The sequence below is a fragment of the Rhinoderma darwinii genome, chromosome 8 (genome assembly GCF_050947455.1).
Source record: "Rhinoderma darwinii isolate aRhiDar2 chromosome 8, aRhiDar2.hap1, whole genome shotgun sequence".
NCBI lineage: Eukaryota > Metazoa > Chordata > Amphibia > Anura > Rhinodermatidae > Rhinoderma > Rhinoderma darwinii.
Genome location: NC_134694.1, coordinates 71,464,041 through 71,481,774, shown reverse-complemented (window position 1 = coordinate 71,481,774; position 17,734 = coordinate 71,464,041). Strand labels below are relative to the sequence as shown.

Below are 17,734 nucleotides of genomic sequence, written 5' to 3'. Positions count from 1 at the left end.
TACATATTGTCTTCCTGTATTAAATAGGAGTGATAAAGGTTTTTCCCCTTCACTCGTAAAATTCCATTTCTCATTGTGGATTTTCTTCGCATGTCTATGATTGGCATTTGCCCTCTTCGGGTATGGATAAATGGCGTTCCCTTCGTGACTGCGCATGCGTGACATGCGCAGCACGAATACTAATGCTTCTGACAGCTCGACAATGGTGATTGCAGCACATGTTTTGTGTTTACGTTGGAGCCGGATCCTTACTCTCGGTGAGTCCCTCAAGTGTAGTGATATCTACACATGTGCACGATCCTATCTAATTATATACAATTAAAAGATTGTTAGACTATATAACTTTCTGTAATGTATTATGTTATGTATTACAGTCCTGTTGTGATAGCATCTTTATAGCACATTCCTCACTCATTTAATTTTGCATATATGCATTCACTATATACCTTTTGGCAACCTTATATGTGTTGTTGCATTTTATTGACACTGCTTTTTTATAATATTGGTTCTCTTCTAAATGTGTGGTCATGACATGAATCTGTTCACTTGAGAAAGGCTCCTGTGTTGAGCTGAAACGTCGTGTGTATATGGACCAATAAAGCACCTTTTTCTACTTCGCTTATACCTTGGAGTGCTGCCTGATTTTTGGATCCTAGATAGATAGATAGATAGATAGATAGATAGATAGATAGATGATAGATAGATAGATAGATATGAGATAGATGATAGATAGATAGATAGATAGATAGATAAAGTCCAAATACAATGTCAGCCGCACAGCCTTGTAAATCGTAGGTGGGTGCTGATTCTTTATATATACACATAGATATTTAACATTCTAGTACATATTGTCTTCCTGTATTAAATAGGAGTGATAAAGGTTTTTCCCCTTCACTCGTAAAATTCCATTTCTCATTGTGGATTTTCTTCGCATGTCTATGATTGGCATTTGCCCTCTTCGGGTATGGATAAATGGCGTTCCCTTCGTGACTGCGCATGCGTGACATGCGCAGCACGAATACTAATGCTTCTGACAGCTCCACAATGGTGATTGCAGCACATGTTTTGTGTTTACGTTGGAGCCGGATCCTTACTCTCGGTGAGTCCCTCAAGTGTAGTGATATCTACACATGTGCACGATCCTATCTAATTATATACAATTAAAAGATTGTTAGACTATATAACTTTCTGTAATGTATTATGTTATGTATTACAGTCCTGTTGTGATAGTATCTTTATAACACATTCCTCACTCATTTAATTTTGCATATATGCATTCACTATATACCTTTTGGCAACCTTATATGTGTTGTTGCATTTTATTGGCACTACTTTTTTATAATATTGGTTCTCTTCTAAATGTGTGGTCATGACATGAATCTGTTCACTTGAGAAAGGCTCCTGTGTTGAGCTGAAACGTCGTGTGTATATGGACCAATAAAGCACCTTTTTCTACTTTGCTTATACCTTGGAGTGCTGCCTGATTTTTGGATCCTAGATAGATAGATAGATAGATAGATAGATAGATCGATCGATAGATAGATAGATAGATAGATAGATGATAGATAGATAGATAGATAGATATGCGATAGATAGATAGATAGATAGATAGATAGATAGATAGATAGATGATAGATAGATAGATAGATAGATAGATAGATATGAGATAGATAGATAGATAGATATGAGATAGATTTGAGATAGATAGATAGATAGATAGATAGATAGATAGATAGATATGAGATAGATAGATAGATAGATATACTTTGTCTGTTATGCTAAACAGTCAGGCCTGAAGTGTGATCTTCTATTCCTTTCCCTCTGCACAGGCCACGAGGAAGAGGGAAACAGCTAGAAGCGAGCTGATTGGCTGGACAGCACAGTGGGCGGGCAAGAGTCTTCCCCCTCCGTGCAATGACTATTTCACCGCCGAGCTGCCACCAATGCTTTAAAATACATTGCTGGGTCTCTTTTGTACCATTGTACTACTGTGCTACTGTGGTGGGGGGGCCTGCGGGCCCCCCCTAGCTGGGGGCCCGGTCGCAGTTGCGACCGCTGCGACCCCTTTAGCTACGCCACTGGTGGGATTACATCAGCTGTGACCCAAGAAAAATGCGGTTGCCAAACTATTTTGCTGAGCACATGCAGGACCCCTTGATAAAGCTACAGGCGAAACGCGCGTCGGGGCGCTACTTCACATCTTGGGTCATACTAACACTCTCCTAAATATGGGTAAGTGCATCAGCTAGGCTTAATTAGGTCTTATGTCATATATCTAATGCACTAGTCACTTTGAGTAAACATAAGCTTTTACACTGAGCTTCCTACACTTCGCTTCCGTGCTATCCTTATTTAAGCCTACCTATACTGATGTATCTCGTATTGGAGTTTACATTAATCTAACCTCTCACGCTATATACAAAATTTATGTACATACTTTTGATTAACGTATATATTGGTGATCCAGATACAGATTTGTTTTAGATTCTCTGCTTTTGTTGTTTTGTCGTTATTAATAAAGATTGTCTATTTTTCATACTCGATAAACATGGACTCTTTTGTTCTCTAGTTTATATATATATATATATATATTGCTTCCTGTGTGATTTGTTTGCTATGCTAAGACTAAGGGCCACTTGGGCCTGAAACCGGTCAGTTTCTGTTCTATATGTTGTCCCTGATTTTATGGAACCTCAATAAAAGCTGCATTTTGTTGAAGATATTGATGCTGAAACCTTCTTGCCTTTTCTGCTACAATTTGGTGCAGTCCTGCACCCTCCGCGAGTCAACTTGGTTGGTGAGCTGGATAAAAATGAACTTATTAAGATTCTCAAGTCGGTTTACAAGAAGTGCACATTCACTTGTCTTTTGGAGAAGACGACATTGGGGGAGTTTAGCAAATTTATTACATGGACATCCAATGGGAATAAAGACACGGACACAAAGATGTAAGGGGCAAAAAGAAGATTTTATTTGTAGTTCTAGGAAGTGGTTGATTTTATGTGTTCACAAGGTTATTACTTCTATTTGTGGGGAATGTTATGGCTGAGTTGATCCAGAGGAAGGCGAAAACCCCTAAGAGGAAAGAGCCAATTGTCCTCATGTAAGGGGGGAAAATTCCTTCCTGACCCCAAATATGGCGATCAGAATAAATCCCAGGATCAAAGCCAATGTGTACATCTATCTGTTCTATGTGTCTGTGTCTATACTTGTGTCTATGTGTATATATATATATGTGCTGTTTCTATCTATGTGTGTGTTATCTCAATGTAGGTGCGATGTGTGATACTTACCTGGCCTGTGTCTTACTAGAAATCAGTGAGTTCAGGGATAATAGCCGCTCTGGTAAGATCACTGGTACTCAGCAGGCCCCAGGACTACAATATACGGCTATTTTTCCTGAACTCACCAGGTCTCAGATGGAAAAAAAAAGCACAGGCCACTCCTGGGGGTGTAGAGGGTCTTCAGGAGGTAGTGATGTCTGATGCCAGCCAGAGGTTAGAGGATGGAAAGCCAAGGTCCTGGGGCAATAACATGATGGAAAATGCGGCATATAGATGGTATAGAGAGAGGATGTTATAGGCAAGCCGAGGTCATACACAGCAGAGGCATGGGTCAGGAGGCACAAAGTTCTGGGCAGTAGGCACGGGCTGATCCTGCAAGATGGAACATCACTTCTAGAGATGGAGGATCTTACCGGGCCCAGCTTGGTGATGTGAAGGAGAATCCGGCCACGGGGTAAAGGTGTTTTTTATCCTCCGGCCACTGCAGGTGTTGGTTCTCCAGAACTGCCTTGAATGGTATAAATGGAGGCTGTGCTCTCCTCCCCTCCAGTTCCTCCCAGCCGATGGTGTTAAAGAATGGATGGTCTCTGATGTTCTTATACACACCCAGCCGCTTCTCAGGATTCTTACGCAGCAGTTTTGTTAGCAGATGTTTTAGGTCAGCATTCAGCCAAGATGGAAATGTAGGCTTTGCGGTGGTGATGGATTTGTAAGCCTTTTTAATGCTGGAGCCATCGTAAAATGGGGAGCATCCTGCTGACATCCAAGACACAACAATCCCCAGGCTCCACCAGTCAACTGCCACGTCATAATCCTTTTCCAGAAGCACCTCAGGGGCCATATAATCGTATGTTCCCGTCACTCCATTGATCTTAGTGGAGGAGGTGACGCCATCTTGGGCAAGCCCCAGGTCTATGATGCGGATGTGTCCATCTTTATCCAGCATGATGTTATCTGGCTTTATATCTCTGTAATGAAATAAGACAGATGACACATAAAAAAAGAGAATGGAAAATCAACCCAGTGAGGCAATAATACAGGAGACATGGGATGTACCGCTGCAAAACCAGGCACAATGCAGGACTCTGGGAAAGCTGGGTGCATTATTTACAGCATAGAAGAAAACCAAGAGATGTGGGGAAGTTCTGCTTACCGGTGGACGATGTTGTGTCCATGGAGGAACTGGAGGCCACATACTATCTCTGCTGTGTAGAATCTGATGGGGAGAACACAGTGTAGTATCAATGACATAAAATCATTCTCTGGCAGTTCCCTAATATCATGTTATTATCAGTGTCTGTCGCCACCAGCAGAGAAGAGGCGCTGTTTATGGCAGCCTGTACACCCTTCGTTCTCTGCATTGTTCTTTGTCTGACCTGTCATGTCCTCGTTTTTCCACCCTTTAGTCGGCCTCATGCACACGACCGTAAAAACTCCCGTTATTACGGGTCGTAATTACGACCCATAATAACGGGCTCATAGACTTCTATTGGCCACGGGTACCTTCCCGTTTTCTTACGGGAAGGTGCCCGTGCCGTTGAAAAAGATAGAACATGTCCTATTTCAGGCCGTAATAACGGCACGGACAGTCCATAGAAGTCTATGGAGCTCCCGTAATGACGGGTGGCTACATGTGTGCACCCGTCATTACGGCAGCGTTGCTAAGCGACGTCAGTAAATAGTCACTGTCCAGGGAGCTGAAAGAGTTAACTGATCGGCAGTAACTCTTTCAGCACCCTGGACAGTGACTACCGATCAGAATAAAGAGCAACCTGTAAAAAATAAAAACAAAAGACGTTCATACTTACCGAGAACTTCCTGCTTCCTCCAGTCCGGTCTCCCGGCCGTTGCCTTGGTGACGCGTCCCTCTCGACATCCGGCCCGACGTCCTGGCCGTCCCTGGATGACGTTTCAGCCCATGTGACCGCTGCAGCCAATCACAGGTCAATCACAGGCTGCAGCAGTCACATGGACTGCCGCGTCATCCAGGGATGTCGGGCTGGATGTGAAGAGAGGGACGCGTCACCAAGACAACGGCTGGGTAAGTATGAATTTCATTAACTTTTATTACAGAAAGGGCTGTCCCTTCTCTCTATCCTGCACTGATAGAGAGAAGAGGCTGCCGATTAGTGCAGTGCTATTTTGCCGCCAAAAACGTGCCCGTAAATATGTGTGGAATACGGGTGACACCGGACCCATATTTACGGGCACGGGTCCGTAAATACTGGTGCAAAACGGGTCGAATACGTGTGACACCGGACCCGTATTTACGCCAGTATTTACGGGTGGGAAAAAATACGGTCGTGTGCATGAGGCCTTAGTCCACTATCTTTTCTGTATTGTTCCCTCTGTCTCCTGATCAGTCATTTACTTACCTTACATTGCCGATGTCCAGGCAGCCGCACATTTTGATTAAATCCTCCAGGCTGCCGCCAGACAGATACTCGGTGATGAAATAGGCTCGGTCCTGAGACTGATGTGCGGCATAGAGGTGGCATAAAAATGGGCAGTCTCGGGCCTGCAGGAGTATCCGTCGCTCTCTCATTAAAGTTGCCGCATTGTCCCCTCTTTTGTTGATAACCTTGATGGCCATGTAGGTGTTTTGGCTGGGGACTGATGCCAGGACCACCTGAAGAAAAGAGATGACAAATTATAATTGGAAGTGGTCACAGATGAAATTCTTATACCTTTAGTACATGGGTGATTTATCTGCTGGGGTCTCTGGTTTGTTCTATTGCCTAAGAGAGGGGGCTGGATGGACTGTGTGGTGGTTAGTTAGGTAGTGGCCAGGACACTACAGCTGAGCAAAAGTAAGCAAACATAATGTAGTGTCTGTTCTTGGGTACTTTATGGGGACCACTTTTAGGATTATTTAACCTTACCCATACGACATCGGTATAACTGGAGCAAACTGTATATAGGACTGTGGGGTCAGTGTTCTTTTATAGACCCACATTGGATGTAGTAGGGTTGTAATAAAGGAATAATGGTAATTGAGGGACCCTAATAAAGAATTTACATTGGGACACAGGAGCTATAAGTTACATCCCTGACAATGCACCTTTCCCAAACTCTTCATTCCCTGAGATCATCTCTCCAGCACAGTAAAATACCTCGTTCTAGCAGATGGGACCTAATGTGGAGGCTTATTACAGCGCAGCACTATAGACGGAGTGATAGCCTAAAATGGCAGATAACAGAAAACAATAGATTGCATTCAATTGCACAGCTGAAGTTAGGTACACTGCCCCTTTGACAGGAATTAGGGAGTTGAACACCTATAGAGACATGAGTGCTAAACCTAAAATGCAATAAAAATTACATAATAACAAAAAGAACAAGTTACAGACCACATAAAACAGAGAATGGACAAATATCTGGTCACATAAGTAAGGAAGATGAATGATCCACCAGACCTGTAGCTCAAGTTATAATAGTAGGGGCAGGATGGTACAGCTGACAGTAAAAAAAGAAGAGTAAAAGTAATACATTGTAAATCACTGCATACAAAACCTGCAACCCTATCAGCAATACAATAGTTTGTAGGGAAAGAGCCTCAGAGCAGTAGCCATGAATACCCAGAACACCTAGGAATTAAGGAGTCGTAAAACTTACTTCGCCAAAGCTGCCCCTACCCAACACCTGATGAAAGGTGAAGCGGCTGATGTTAATTTTGGGGTAGGGGCTGGATGTTACAGGGTCCCGGCTGCCACCTGGTCCTGGCTCCTCATCCTCTAATGCTCTGGCTTTCTCTCCTCTCTTCTTCTTTATCTCTATAAATCCACTGCCGTCCTCTTCCCTCTTCCTCTTGTCATCTTCTCTCTTTTTCTCGCCGTCTCCACCTTGTCCAATGCACGCCATTTAATAATATCTCGCAGAAAACAAAGATGTCCGTCCAATCACTGCCGTTGACAGTTGAAAGTAGATGGCAGTTGGCCGTGTGCAGGTCACATGATGTCACAGCAGAACCATGAAACATCAGGTGGCACTTGCCTGCCAGTGGGCCATGTACCTGCTCTGCCATATGCACTGTGATATGGGCATCATGAGTGATAGTCCAGTGTCCAGAGCAATGGAGAAATTCATGGCTGGTTCTTCTAGTGTTGTATCATTAGTAGATGGGGCAGGTGATATGACTTTAGTGGTGCTCATAGTTCATCAGAAACTCTGCTGGAATTTTAGAATAAGTGCAGTTGTGTGGAAATAGAAATGAAGCGTTTGGAGCAATAAACCATAAATTATTCTTGCTGCTAATGACAGAAATAACAAATCCTTGTGAGGAGCCGGAGCCGGCCCACAAACAGCAGCCAGGAACATTGTGGCCTATTAGGCCTTATTGCCAGACCAACACCTGTAAATGGAAGGGTTGCCCTTGGCCCTTTCTGTGATATTGTACAGCAAGTCAGCCATCATCGCCTACCTGAGTCGTATCTTATCCTGTGCCTCCCATATTGGGTAGAACTGAGTATACCTGTAGCTGTGGCATCTTCAGTGCCGGCCTGAAATTAACATTTGAGTTTGCAAATATCTCCTGTCTCCATATCATCTATTCCATGACACAACCTCCACCAGACCCCATACCATCCAGGGCCCCACCTTACATTTCCATGACTGTTAATGGTCAGTACCCGCAGTGCAGATCTGGGTGTACAGGGAGGAGATTTCTGCTTTTTTGGAAGGGAGAAATTTGTTGAAGGAAAGGATTCTATAAAGATTAAAGTTGAATTTATCCACAATGATGTTTTATTCTGAGGTGTGAAATGTTAGAAAGGCTTCATGTAGAAATGTTAGGAGTGATCTTTTTCTACATAACCGGTCATGGTTTGGGTCAATGTTGGGGGTTTTACTAATATATATATTACTGGGGGTTGGAGCTCTGTTCTGCTTGTTGAGAGCTCTGATGCTCCATCTGGCTTCACTACTAACTAGAAGAAATCTGTTGGCCAAGCATGGATGTTATACCATATGATAAACATAAGGGGGAGGGGTGATTGGTGGCGGCACTGCCCTGTATGGCAATAAATATGCATCCAGGTGCTCCGGACAGGTAAACATGTCTCATCCACAGCATTTTCTTGCTCTTTTATCACTTTCTTCAGTTCAGCTAATCGTCTGAGCTTCAGGAATCAGCAAGTCACACAGTGGCAGAAGTTCTAGTAGTAAAATACAGTTTCAGCTCTGTTACTAACACTTTTATAGAGACACTGTGGCTGGTATATGTAAGGGCACTTATGGGCGCAGTTGGTAAAGCTTATGGGGGCTCTAGCTGGCATTTTCAGAAACTCCTACTATATTACGATGGGTAACACAATGGGGTTACTGCTGCCTGGTGAAATATAGTCAGACAGTCCTGCGGTCCGTAAATGGACCGTGGGCTGTCTGCTTATATAAGGTATGTCCCTCGATCGTGTTACAGGGATTCTCTGTGACATGATCAAAGGGAGGACCCCCTCAATCTATCCCTTTGAATGCCGCGATCAGAAATACTATTTAGTGTAGGGACCCATTTGTGAGAGGCACCTTGTCATAGTAGGTGAGTTCACACAATTTGATCAACATGTGCGCTAAGAATCTCACATTTATAAGTATAGTAAATATAGCAGTAATGCAATTTAACCCCTTCCCGACAGCCATTTTTTAATTTAATTTTTTCCACCCCATCTTCCAAAAGCCATTACATTTTTATTTTTGGTCGATATAGTCATATGAGGGCTTGATTTTTGCGAGACGAGTTGTAGTTTTTCATGGCACCATTTATTGTACAATATAATGCAGTAGGGAACAAAAAAACAAATATTTGAGGGGTAGAAAATGAAATAAACTGTGATTCCTGCATTGTTTTTTGTGCTTCGTTTTTACGACATTCACCGTGCAATTAAAACAACATGTCAACTTTATTCTGCGGGTCAATACGATTACGGTGATACCAAATTTATATGTATTTTTCTATACTTTGCTTCTTTTACAAGGAAAAAACAAACTGAAAAATAAAATGTATATTGTTTCGCTAAATTCGGATATTTTTTTTATTTTTCCATCGATTTACCCCTTCAGGACCAAGCTCATTTTGGCCTTCAGGCCCAGCCCAATTTTTTTTAAATCTGACATGTGTCACTTTATGTGGTAATAACTTTGGAATGCTTTTACCTATCCAAGCGATTCTGAGATTGTTTTCTCGTGACATATTGGACTTTATGTTAGTGGAAAAATGTGGTCGATAAATTCATTGCTTCTTTGTGAAAAACCCCAAAATTATGAGAAAATTTGCAAAAATTATGATTTTTCTAAATTTAAATGTATCTGCTTGTAAAACAGATAGTAATACCGCCCAAAATAGTTACTAGTTTAAATTTCCCATATGTCTACTTTATGTTCGCATTGTTTTTTGGACGTGCATTTATTTTTCTAGGACGTTACAAGGCTTAGAACATTAGTAGCAATTTCTCACATTTACAAGAAAATTTAAAAATGCTATTTTTTCAGGGACCAGTTCAGTTGTCAAGTGGCTTTGAGGGGCCCATATATTGGAAACCCTTATAAAAAACCCCATTTAAAAAACGGCACCCCTCAAAGTATTTAAAATAGCATTCAGGAAGTGTTTTAACCCTTCAGGCGTTTCACAGGAATTTAAGCAAAGTAGAGGTAAAATGTAGAAATGTAATTTATTTTGCTGAAATTCATTTGTAATAAAAAAACTTCTGTAACACAGAAAGTTTTACCAGAGAAACGCAACTGAATATTTATTGCCCAGATTCTGCAGTGTTTAGAAATATCCCACATGTGGCCCTAGTGTGGTAATGGACTGAAGCACAGACCTCAGAAGCACCGAGTGGATTTTGGGGCCTCCTCTTTTTTTTAGAATATATTTTAGGCACCATGTCGGGTTTGCAGAGGTCTTGTGGTGCCAAAACAGTGGGAACCCCCCAAAAGTGACCCCATTTTGAAAACAACACCCCTCAAGGAATGTATCTAGGGCTATAGTTAGCATTTTGAACCCACGTTTTTTTTGCTAAATTTATTTGAATTAGTCTGTAAAAATTAACATTTATTTTTTTTCTGAAAAAACATAGAATTTTCTAATTCTTACAAAGAATAAAGGAGAAAAACCACACCAACATTTGTAAAGCAATTTCTCCTGATTACAGCAATACTCCATATGTGGTCATAAACTGCTATTTAGAACCACGGCAGAGCTCAAAAGGGAAGGAGCGCCATTTGGATTTTGGTGCGCAGATGTTGCTGGAATGGTTTTCGATGCCATGTCGCGTTCGCAACGCACTGGAGGGACCAAAACAGTGGAAACCCCCCAAAAGTGACCACCATTGTGAAAACTACACTTCTCAAGGAATTTTTCTAGGGGGTATAGTCAGGGCCGGCCTTAGGGTAGATGGCGCCCCGTGCGAAATTATCTTTCGGCGCCCCACGCCATTATAACAAATGCCCCATAAAAAAGCATAATTCCTCCCCACAGTATAATGCCCTATATAGTGCCCCCACACAGTGTAATGCCCCTTTAGTGCCCCACACACAGTATAATAATAATATTTAATAATGTAATATATTATAACGCCTTCAAGGACACAGTATTTTGTCCTCTAATTGTGCCCACACAGTGTTATGCCCCCTAAGTGCCACGCACATTATATTGCCCCCTGTAGTGCCCCTACACAGTACGATGTCCTCCACAGAGTATAATGCCCCCACAGCCCCCCTAGTAGAAAGTGCTCCCTGTAGACAGTGCCATAATCCCCCACCTCCTAATTGTAGACAGTGCCATACAGCCATCTGCCCCTTGTAGTGCCATACAGCCCCCCATCTGCCCCTTGTAGTGTCATACAGCCCCACCTCTTTCTTGTACACAGTGCCCCCCACCGCCCCCTTGTAGACAGTGTCATACAGCACCCACCTCCCCATTGTAGAAAGTGACATACAGCCCCCACCTCCCCCTTGTAGAAAGTGCCATACTGCCCCCCACCTCCACCTGACAGGATCCTTGCGTAGGCCGGCTTGATCCAGAGATGTCATCACGCCGACTGCGCAGGGATCCTGTCCCTGCGCCTCATAGGCTGCAGGTGCCGCTGTAGCCTGCTACAGAGTTTCCCAACCTTTTCGGACTTGAGCCACCCCTGGAAAAAAATAATTCCTCAGGGCCCCCCTACCAAAAATTGTTTCGAGAAAGACAGAAAATAGCTTAAAATAAGCACTACATTCTTAGGGTATGTTCACACAGCGTTTTTTGTAAGGCAGAAAAAATCTGCTTTTGAATTGACAGCGTTATTTGATGGCGTTTTTTTAGCGTTTTTTTTAAGCCGTTGAAGCGAATGCAAAAGACGCAGCAAAAAAATCTCCAAACGAGCACCACAGCTATTTTCTTCCTACTATTAATTTCAATTGGAGGTCAGAGGTGGAAACCACTTGAAGACCATCAGCCCCCCACTCACAGTAAAATAACCATCAGTCCCCCCATTCACAGTAAGGCTGGGTTCACACACACTATTTACGGACGTAATTCGGGCGTTTTAGCCCCGAATTACGTCCAAAAATGCGGCTCAAAAGCATCGGCAAACATCTGCCCATTCATTTGAATGGGTCTTACGATATTCTGTGCCGACGGTCATTTTTTTTACGCGCCGCTGTCAAAAGACGGCGTGTAAAAGAGACGCACCCGCGTCAAAGAAAAGCCTGTCACTTCTTGAGACGTAATTGGAGCCGTTTTTCCCTTGACTCCATGGAAAAACAGCTCCAATTACGTCCGTAATGGACGCAGCGAAAAGCGCCTGCACATGCCATTACGTCTGAAATTCCGGAGCCGTTTTCTCCTGAAAACAGCTCTGTAATTTCAGCCGTAACGGAGGCTGCCGTGTGAACATACCCTAAAATGACCATTAGCCCGTCCACTCACAGTAAAATGACCATTAGCCCCCCACTCACAGTAAAACTACCATCAGCCCCCCACTCACAGTAAAATGACCATAAGCCCGCCACTCACAGATGCCCCCTGTAGATAGTACCACACAGCCCCCTGTAGATAGTGTCAGACAGCCCCCTTGTAGGTCGTGCCACACAGCCCCCTTGTAGGTCGTGCCACACAGCCCCCTTGCTGCACAGCCCCCTTGTAGGTCGTGCCACACAGCCCCCTTGTAGGTCGTGCCACACAGCCCCCTTGCTGCACAGCCCCCTTGTAGGTCGTGTCACACAGCCCTCTTGTAGGTCGTGCCACACAGCCCCCTTGTAGGTCGTACCACAGTCCCCTGTAGATAGTGTCACACAGCCCCCTTGTAGGTCGTGCCACACAGCCCTCTTGTAGGTCGTGCCACACAGCCCTCTTGTAGGTCGTGCCACACAGCCCCCTGTAGGTCGTGCCACACAGGCCCCTATTGGTCGTGCAACACAGCCCCTTTGTAGGTAGTAGGGATGTCACGATACCTGAATTTGGACTTCGATACCAATACTTCGTGTAGTATTGCAATTTCGATACCAAAACGATACTTTGCCAACAGTAATTAAAAAAAGTTCTTCCATTTTCTGATGTGAAGCGCGTGGTGTGATAAATTTAACCTCCATGTGCCTCAAATTAATAGTAATTAACCCCATCATGTTTCTCAGTCATAATGGGTTAATGTGTGAGGTACATGATGGGGTTAATTACTATTAATTTGAGGCACATGAAGGTTAAATTCATCACACCTCGGGCCTCACATTAATAAGTGAAAAGTTTTTTTTTATTCTTTTTTTACAGCGTACACATCATAAATGACGCCAAAAAATTGTTGTGCAGGTTATTACGGCCGCGCCAATACCGAATGTGTGTATATTTTATGTATTGAGACTTATTTTAAGGTTTATTGTAGAAAAAAGGTGTATGTGTATTTTTGAAAATTTAACATTACTTTATGTTTTTACTTTATTTTTAAACTTTAATATACTGGCATATATCAGAGATATGCCAGTACATTAGCCTGTGTATGTATAGTACACAGGCAGTTGTTAGGACATACCTAAGAATGCCCTAACAACAGGAAATATGGTAAGACGGCCCTGGGGTCCTTCAATGGACCCTGGGCTGTCTGCCCATATATGGTATGGCCCTCAATCGCGTCACAGGAATTCCCTGTGACGCGATCCAAGGGTAATCCCACCTCGTCACTTTCCCCTGTATGCTGCAGTCAGCTTTGATCGCAGCATTCAGGAGAATAGCGGCGGAGATGAGCGGTTTCTGTGATCTCCGCCGTTATAGAGCGGGGCTGCGGCTGTGTAATACAGTCATTGCCCCGCTCCTGACAGAAGTGCGTGCGCGGTCAGCATGAGGTAATGCGGCCGGCGCTGCACTAATGAGACAGACACCGAAGACAGAACACTGGGGTGTTTTGCAGTATGTCCGCCATGTTCTGTTTTCAGTGCCTCCGCTCATTAGTGCAGCGCTGGCCGCATCGCATCATCCTCGCGGCGCGCTTTTGTCACGACTCAGGAGCGGGGCAATGGCTGTATTACACAGCCGCAGCCCCGCTCTCATTCATCATGTATTACTATACTTACCGGTGTGGCTCGAACCATTTGGGGATGCACAGTATCGAAGTTTCGATGCATTGTGCATCCCTAGTAAGTAGTGCCACAAATCCCCCCCTTGCCGCACAGCCCCCTTGTAGGTAGTGCCACACAGATCCCTTGTAGTGCCACACACACCCTTGTAGGTAGTGCCACACAGATCCCTTGTAGTGCCACACACACCCTTGTAGGTAGTGCCACATAGCCCCCGTGTAGGTAGCACTCCCTTCCTGTAGATAGCGCCACTGTAGCTCCCTGTGGCTGGGGATTCCGCTCCTTGACGGAGTGCTTGATGTCTCTCTACATATTTGAACAGTGACATCGGGCAACTAACTCCTGAAGCGGAATCCCTGTCCTCAGCATTGCAGACGCTGTGACCGGGGATTCCACTCCAGGAGAAGCCCCTGACGTCTCTGTCCATTTAGTCGGGGGTGCCATCTACAGGGGTTCTGCAAAAAAATCTCCTCCTCCTCCTCACATCCACTTTGCGCTATGAGGAGGAGGAGGAGAGAAAGCAGTTCCATGGCATTTGTCCAGAGGAGTGTCGCGGCCCCCCTGGAGGGTTCTCATGGGAACCTCATGCTGGGAACCACCAGCCTAGTAGATCACAGAGCAGGGAGATACCTCCCTGCTCTGCTATAGTGTTGAATAGTATCTGCGTCCTTAGCAGGGCCGTATTTACAACTCACGCTGCCCTAGGCACTAAGCCTGAATAGACCCCCATTACAGGCCTATTTAGTTTAGCCAATTATCATGATTCGCAAGTTTCTGACCAATTATAATGATATTTGGTCAGTGTTAACAAAGGAGAAGATCAATTAAAAAAAGGTAATACACCCGGCCGTAGTCATAGCGATGCGTATTCTGTTCTGAGCGTAGCCCGGCCTCCAGGGATGACGAGGCATCCAATGTGACCGCTGCAGCCAATCAAAGGCCAATCAAAGGCTGCAGCGGTCACATGGACTACAGCGTCATCGCAGGAGGCCGGGCTACGCTCAGAGAGAGAGAGAGGGACTACGGCCGGGAGTATTAGCTTTTTTTAAAATTTATTTCTGCAGTCTTTCCGCCAAAAAAACTGCACCAAAATTTGGTGCTGTTTTTCAGGTGAAATTCCCTGCGGTTCTCAGGACGTATACACTGTGTGGTTTTACGTATCCGCCCTGTGTGTTCCTACCCTTATAATCAAGTTGTTCTCCCCCACAAATATTATCACTAAGGGCTTATTCAGACGGATGGGATATATGTCCGTGCAACGCGCGTGATTTTCACGCGCGTCGCACGGACCTATATTAGTGTATGGGGCCGTGCAGACATGTGCGTGATTTTTACGCAGCGTTGGTCCTCTGCGTAAAAGTCACGACATGTCCGTTCTTTGAGCGTTTTTCGCGCATCACGCACCCATTGAAGTCAATGGGTGTGTGAAAACCACGCATGCCACACGGAAGCACTTCCATGTGAACAGCGTGATTCGCGCAACAGCTGTGAAAAGGATGAATGAAAACAGAAAAGCACCACGTGCTACAAACATCCAAATGGAGTGTCATAATGATGGCGGCTGCGCGAAAATCACGCAGCTGCGCATCATACGGGGCTGACACACGCAGCTGTCAAATGCATTTTGCACAGGCAAAACGCCGCATTTTTTGCGTGCGCAAAAGGCACACGCTCGTGTGAATCCAGCCTAAGGGTAAGGCCACACGGAGCGGCCCTGACGCGGTCGCAACGCAGCTAACAACCACGCCGGCACCATGTAGGAGCGGCTGTCCAATACCTCGTTAAGGGGTATTCCGGTTACATTCGCATGCGCACTGCCGCTCCATTCATTCTCTATGGGAGCGCCGAAGATAGCCGAGTGCAGTGTTCTGCTTTTTCCGGCGCTCCCATAGAGAAGGGATAGGAGGTAAGTTGTTGTAATTTGCAAAATCATGCGTCCATAAAGGGTGTATTAATTCATGGCCGCACGATTTTGCAGATAAAGGGACGGTTTACCAGCGTTAACGTGCGGTCATGAATTAATATACCCTTTATGGACGCACGATTTTGCAAATTACAACAACTTACCCCCTATTCATTCTCTATGGGAGCGGCGGAAAAAGCAGAACACTGCACTCGGCTATCGTCGGCGCTCCCATAGAGAATGAATGGAGCGGCAGTGCGCACGCGAGTGTAACCGGAATACCCCTTAACGAGGTATTGGACAGCCGCTCCTACATAGTGCCAGCGCGGTTGTTGGCCGCGTTGCGACAGTGTGAGGGCCGCTCCGTGTGGCCGTACCCTAAAGAATCCTTTCTCCCCATACATAACGCTAAGTTCCCCTCCCCCATGATTCATAATAAGCTCCTACACCACAAAATAAACTATACAGAAGTCCCCCTCCCCACAAAATACATGTATAAAGAATCCCCCCACACTCCTATAGCATTTAGAGCAATGTCCCCTCCCCCACAAAATCGATCTGTAAAAAATACACACAAAGTACCTCTAACCTAGTCTCCCCTCCCCCACAAAATCGATCTTTTAAAAAAAAAAAAACATCCTGTTACACATCACATAAAGCCCCCTCTCCCCCTCCCTCACACAGCACATAAATAAACATATATTAAGCTAAAGCTGTTGCTCTTACCTGACTCCGGAGCTCCGTGGAGGAGTCTTCACTGTGGCAGCAAGCACAGCAGGAAGGAGCTGCGTGAGGTGCTGAGTGTCTGTGAGTACAGGCTGTGCCGATTGGTGGAGCAGACAGAAGCACCTGCTGCTGCTCCTCCAATCAGCGCTCACTTCACGCAGCAGTGCAGAGGGAGGAACATTTCTCCTCTCTTCTGCTCGTACCCACTGGCGCCCCCCTTACAGCATGGCGGCCGGCGCCCTGTGCGACCGCACGTGTCGCACATAGCTAAGGCCGGCCATGGGAAAATCTACTTCTTTTATAAAACAACATAGAATTTTCACATTTTTACAAGAAATAAAGGAGAAAAAGCACCCCAATGTTTGTAAAGCAATTTCTCCCGATTAAGGCAATACCCCATATGTGGTAATAAACTACTGTTTGGACCCATGGCAGGTTTCAGAAGGGAATGAGTGCAATTTGGATTTTGGAGCGCAGATTTTGCTGGAATGGTTTTCGGTGCAATGTCGCGTTTGCAACGCACTGGAGGGACCAAAACATTGTAAACTCCCCAAAAGTGACACCATTTTGAAAACTACACCCCTCAAGGAATTTTTCTAAGGATATAGTTAGCATTTTGAACTCACAGTTTGTTTGCTAAATTTATTGGAATTAGTCTGTGAAGATGAAAATCTACTTTTTTTCTGAAAAAGCATAGAATTTTCAAATTTTTACAAGGAATAAAGGAGAAAAAGCACCCCAACATTTGTAAAGCAATTTCTCCAGAGTACGTAAATACCCCATATGTGGTCATAAACTTTTGTTTGGACACACAGCAGGGTGTAGAATGGCAGGAGCGCTACTTGGCATGCAGACTTTGCTTTTATTAGAATTAGTTAGTGAAAATGAAAAATGTAATTTTTTTCAAAAATATGTTGTTTTAGCTAAAAATGTTTTATTTTCACAAGGGGTAATTGGAGAAAAAACACCACACAATTTGTTACTCAATTTCTCCCGAGTATGACAATACCTTATATGTGGCCCTAAACTGCTGTTTGGGCACATGGCAGAGCTCAAAATTGAAGGAGCGCCATTTTGGCTTTTAGAGCGCAGATTTTGCTGGATTGGTGTACAGGCGCCTTGTCGCATTTGCAGAGCTTCGAGGTACCAGAGTACTTTAGACACTACTGGGAAGTGACCCCATTTTGGAAACTAAATTTGCATGGACATACGACAGGGCTTAGGAGTGAAAGAGCACAATGCGCATTTGAGGCCTATTTTGGTGATTTTCGCAGCATTGGCC

General features: G+C 44.5%; 1 protein-coding gene across 1 annotated transcript; it reads right to left on the bottom strand.

Moving 5' to 3' along the window:
* Positions 1 to 2,949: 2,949 nt before the first annotated feature.
* On the bottom strand, positions 2,950 to 7,297 carry LOC142658712 (protein kinase C theta type-like). The gene is made up of 4 exons (XM_075834319.1): positions 6,900 to 7,297; positions 5,660 to 5,913; positions 4,438 to 4,500; positions 2,950 to 4,252 (listed from the first exon to the last, which is right to left on the bottom strand). Exons 1-4 carry the CDS (start codon positions 7,143 to 7,145, stop codon positions 3,694 to 3,696), a joined length of 1,122 nt encoding a protein of 373 aa, XP_075690434.1. The 5' UTR covers positions 7,146 to 7,297; the 3' UTR covers positions 2,950 to 3,693.
* Positions 7,298 to 17,734: the final 10,437 nt, after the last annotated feature.

Coding starts and splice junctions, on each gene's coding strand:
- LOC142658712 (XM_075834319.1), bottom strand. CDS start 7,145: ATGGCGTGCATTGGACAAGGTGGAGACGGCGAGAAAAAGAGAGAAGAT. Junction 5,914..6,899: donor GTAGGGGCAGCTTTGGCGAA/GTAAGTTTTACG, acceptor TCTTTTCTTCAG/GTGGTCCTGGCATCAGTCCC. Junction 4,501..5,659: donor CTGGACATCGGCAATGTAAG/GTAAGTAAATGA, acceptor TCTCCCCATCAG/ATTCTACACAGCAGAGATAG.